General features: G+C 29.9%; 1 protein-coding gene across 1 annotated transcript in view; it reads left to right on the forward strand.

Annotated features, from left to right (window-relative positions):
- The window catches only part of HELRODRAFT_160401 (hypothetical protein), a gene marked incomplete at both ends in the record, with an annotated part of 5,954 nt that extends 1,031 nt beyond the window's left edge, over positions 1–4,923 (forward strand). Inside the window, 8 exons of the mRNA XM_009017363.1 lie at positions 202–375; positions 488–608; positions 921–1,107; positions 1,276–1,370; positions 1,695–1,713; positions 2,207–2,446; positions 3,412–3,547; positions 4,896–4,923. Of these exons, the coding sequence (XP_009015611.1) occupies positions 202–375; positions 488–608; positions 921–1,107; positions 1,276–1,370; positions 1,695–1,713; positions 2,207–2,446; positions 3,412–3,547; positions 4,896–4,923 (1,000 nt within the window). The remainder of the gene's footprint in view (positions 1–201; positions 376–487; positions 609–920; positions 1,108–1,275; positions 1,371–1,694; positions 1,714–2,206; positions 2,447–3,411; positions 3,548–4,895) is intronic.
- Between the last annotated feature and the right edge of the window lie 280 nt (positions 4,924–5,203).

The raw sequence follows: 5,203 nt of genomic DNA on the forward strand, positions 1-5,203 counted from the left end.
CTAGCTACAAATTGAATTTTTTGAAATCTGTTTTTACAATTTTTTAATTTCTAAAGTGGTAGTGGTCTAAAATCGTTTTTTAGTCAGGACATTTCATTTGTATAACAGTTATTTAATAATGAATGCATTAAACCTTTTATGTTGAGACCAGACATAAAATATCTTGTTCTGTTTATAACATAGCTTGTTTGAATTTCACAGAGATTTGGTAAACAGAGTCAATTCATGGTTGGAAGAACATCCAGGCTTACAGGTGCTGTCATGTGAAACAATAACCTGGTTTGCCAACCAGTACAAAGACATCTACTCTGATGTTGTCGTCTGCTCTAAACTTACTGAAATGTTTTCAAAAGCAATTTATCTGAGGGGGATCAGGTTCTGTGGAATTGTTCACATTAGATGCATTTTTTATTATTTATGACTTGATTTAATATTTTAATGTTTTTAATGAATGTAGTTATCTATAAACTCATCCATTTCAAAACAGACTTTGGTTCCTCACTGATAAAATTCCCAAGCCAAATATAGCAGTGTTGAAGCTACAAACAATTCAATGTGAAACGTTTCTTCCAAGGATCAAAGAAACATTTGGCCAGTTGATTGATAGAGTCAATCAAGCAATCATCAATCAATCTTGTAACAATTTAACTTGTTGTTTTTTGGTTGTTTTCATTTGTTACAGCTATCTTATGACAGGAATATTCATATTTTGATATTTTTATGAGAATTTAATTTTTGATGTTGAGTGAGCCTCAGGAATGGTGTCATGTGTTTGACCAGCAGGTGATTCAATTATTGTTGGTTCACATTTTGTTAGTTTAATGGAAAAATTTTCTATAATTTCATTAATTCAATTTTGCATGATACATTTTGAGGCAAGAATTTTATTAATATGAGTAGAGTTGTTTTTTTTGCTTCAGGTTATTTTCATAAACTTTTTTTTAGGCTCTATAATGAAAGTTGAGATGGTGAAATTGATGGTAAAAGATGGATTGGTGAGTGTTGAAGCAACACATTGGGAAGAGAGAGCAATGGAAGATGTCATGTTTGTGTGGTGCGTGCGTGTTTATTCCAGTCTCTCTGAGGATTCAAACAAAGACGTTATCGGTTAGTTAGGTACATTGAAATTACTAAGATAACAATTTCATTGCTAATGACACCGTTTTGCTATGGCCTTTTCACTGAAACTTACTCATTAAATTTCATACTACATCAGTTTTTTCAGCAAATTTTATTACTCAACTAGATTAATGTTATTGCTATCTTTGATTACAGGATATCAAGACTTTGTTCCAGAGTGTTTGCGAAAGAGTCGTGAAAATGGAGGTTTTGAAGTGTTCAGTGATCTCATTGACAAAACTTCCAGGCATGTTGGCACTTTAAAATTTGTAGTGTGTTTAATTTGTTTTTTGGTTCACCTTCAGTTCTTATCTTAGTTATCTGAAATAAAATATTTTATTTCTAATTTAAATGTTTTTTAAAAAAACGTTGTTCTCTATGTTCCTCTTGAATAACAAAACCGGGTAAAACATTCATCAGTTATTATGCGAGAGGATCATTTTTGAGTCAGCTTGTGCTGGAATGAACAATCAATATTTCATATCAATTTTGTCAGTCATGATTGTTGTACCTTGTTTCCATCCATTAAAGCTCCTTACTATCATTTTTAGTATATTTCCATTATTTTTATCTAGCTTAGTGATAAAGGAGCTGGTTAGTTTGTTAGTTTTTTTTCATCATATTACTTTGAATTAATATGATTTATATATATATATATATATATATATATATATATATATATATATATATATATATATATATATATGTATATATATATATATATAATTGCTGATTTATTTATGAGTGATTTATATATGTTGATTGATCTGCACCAGCTATGTAAACAGATTGATTTGAGACTTTAAACGAATGTTTTTGATTGAATAACTTCTGTTCTGAACATATTCATTATATGCCTTTGTCGTAAAAACATCAACTAATCATTTTATTATTAATAAAGTGAATTATTGTTATGATGATGTTGGTTGATCGTTTTATAATTATTACAGGTGGTTAGCTCAACAACAGCTTATAAAGCCATGCAATATTCAATGTGTCTCCATGAAAATGAAAAATTGTAAGAAAAATTAATGGTTGTTATATTTTTTGAAAGCATTTTATAAAATAATTTCTTCACCAAATTCAGCTCCTCATTTTGAGGACAGGTGTAAATTCACCCAACGGAATTCAAACCAAGCACCGTATCTCAGTATTATCAGGGTTTTCTATTTGATCTCTAAGGAAAAAGTTGAACCTTCAAACATCTTGCCAATGAGAATTTCTTGCAAAACTTTCTTTCCTATTATCACTGATTTGAAAGGTCAGAGGAACTTTGAGTCGGTCAAGCTTCTTGTTGAGAGGATCAATCAATGGCTCATTTCAAGTGGTCAGTTTAAATTTTTAATTTTTGGCCATTCAGCAGTCTCAAAACAATTTTAACTGGGAGGGGGGCCAAAATTTTGAAATGTAGCAAACTAAATTTATGGTAGTGTAGCTAAAATTAGTCTGGCAACCTTTTTCTCTTTATCTTTGTTCGATTCAATTTTCGACATAAAATGGTGTTTTTCTTTTGTTTAAAAACTGCGTTTTACTGACTTTTAAACACAATACTGCAATTTTAAAATATTTTTGGATATTTTGCTAAAAAAAACATTTTTATAATTTAAAAAAGCATTTGCAAAAAAAGTTTTGTTAACAAAATATGATAGCGGGCTTAACATGAAGTTACGGTTGTAACTTTTGGATCGATTTTTAAAGTATTTTTCGATATTTAAAAAAAGTTCATAATAGAAAAAAATTTGCCTAAAAAGTTGAACGTTTGTCAGAGAATGTTAACAGAATATGATAGCGGGTTATCCTACCTATTTGAAACGCTTTCACTTATACAGGGACTGATCTAGACAACATTGACGGTGGTTGCCAAAATTTTAAAATGTTTAATTTTGAAATTTGATGGGGGGGGGCCAAGAAACTAACCAAACTTGTGGTTGTTTGGCTAAAATTAATTTGGCAATATTTCTGTTTGCTTATCACGTCAATTTTTGGTCGATCGATATTTTACTGAAAATGGTGTTTTTCCTGGGTTAAAAACTCAGTTTTATTGATTTTTAATAACAATGTTCTCACAACGGGGTTCCCCCTCTACATTCGCTACTACTCTTTATGAGATAACCATGTCAACAATATTTCAATTGTGATCCTAGGTAACGTTTGTATTGATATTTCAACGGTTGATTCTACAGGTTTAATTTAAGCAGAATTTTAGTACATGTTCTAATTTTCATTGGTTTATGTCAAAAGAAGTGATTATTTAAATGCATAATTATCATTGATTTCATGTCACCCTATAAGGAGCTAGTTTGGCGATGATAGAGACTTCAAGCATGATGCTCATGAGAGATTTTAGAGTTCCCATTTTAGGACCAGAGTGCACCTTCCAACATTTTCCTCCTGAAAAAGAATCTCTCAAGCAGTTGTTCTTTGTCAGGTTTTGTTAATTTATTGTTTACTGGAGATTTTCTTTCCAAATCTTTTAATCTTTACTCTCTTACATTGTGTGAATTCATTTAATTTCAAATTAGTATAATGATATGTGATATTTAATTTCAAATTAGTAAAATATCTTAAGTTTGTTATGAATTTCAACTGATGGTGTTTTTTAAATGTTTTATTTATGGCTGATTGTTGCGCTACCTGCATGCAAATGGAGCATCAATATTTTTGTTTCTCAAAAAAGGATCCTTAATTTAAAATAAGAATTATTTTTAAATATTCAAATAAGTTACAAACTTTGTTTGGTTGTTGACAATTGCAATCCGGTAATTATTAAGTGAAGGTAAATGAAACACGCACCCAACAGAATATATTTGGATGGCGAATATCATGACCCTTCACCTTCCTCCTCTCCAATCGTCATCTCTTCATCACCTACAACTCATTTAGGATCGGCGTCGTCATTGACATCATTTCAATCACCCATCAGATTTGTATGATGCTGCTGATAGTGTCATGTTGACAATGTGGTGAAGATACAACGTTTGATCTATGATAATATCTATGACAAGTTTACGAAACTGCCAAGCGAAGATGCAAAATTAATATTTAGGCAAACTTAGTCAGAAATGACCACTCTCAATGTATTCCACCATCGTATTTGTTTGTTATTGCTATGACAGGGTTTGAATACTATTAACTTGATTGCAGACAAACGCAATTTATTTTTCAGTATATATTATGAAAATTTAAGTTTCAATAATTTTTGTTTATTGCGAGTCTGTTTTGACAATGCTACAATAAACATTTGAAGTTTCATATTTTAACCCCTTTTACTTATTATACTTTATTTATGTGTGGTATATCTTCATTTGTTGTTGAATTTTTACTTTTCTTAAATTAATTTTGTTTAGTCAGTTTTTATGTACTTTGTTAATCTAGTAGATATTTTCATTTATTTCAGTTTATGTTGTTATGTTCCTTTCTAGCAGGATTTGAAACATGTAATTGTGAATGTGATCCCCACATATAAACAAATTTTAACAATGCTAATATTTGTAGAAAGTATGATTTGTTGATTTGAAAGCAAAATTGTCCTAGTCGTCACGTTACATTTGTCATTATTTCAATTACATATGTCATATTTTGCTGCAATGTTTCTGCTTCTGTTTCATTGGTTTTCTAATCCGTACATTATTATTCAAGAACTTGTTAGAGAAGACTTACATTGATATTGTAGTAAACCGGTGATAAGTTATGTTAAGCAGGTTTCATATCCGCAGTTTTGGTTTTGTTAAATGTACTTTCGTTATTTTCCATCTAAAACTTTAAAATCTCATCAGGAGACGACGGAGGAAGTACAGCGTGTAGTACAAATTAAAAAAACTCGAGATAACTGAAAAGAACCGGATATGTTTTGAACGGACAGGATATGTATTTAAGAGAAAGCAAAAATTGCAGTTTTATCTATGTACAATGCTAGTTCGATGGAACCACGTAAAAATATTTGGTTGCAAGGTTGCCAATTAAAAGATTGTTCAGATAGTATTTGCATTTATCATATAATGTACAATATATATATATTTATATATATATATTGTACATATATATATATATTTTTTGTATATATATATATACATGTCTGTGTATA

Source organism: Helobdella robusta (genome assembly GCF_000326865.2).
Source record: "Helobdella robusta unplaced genomic scaffold HELROscaffold_2, whole genome shotgun sequence".
Taxonomy (NCBI): Eukaryota; Metazoa; Annelida; class Clitellata; order Rhynchobdellida; family Glossiphoniidae; genus Helobdella; species Helobdella robusta.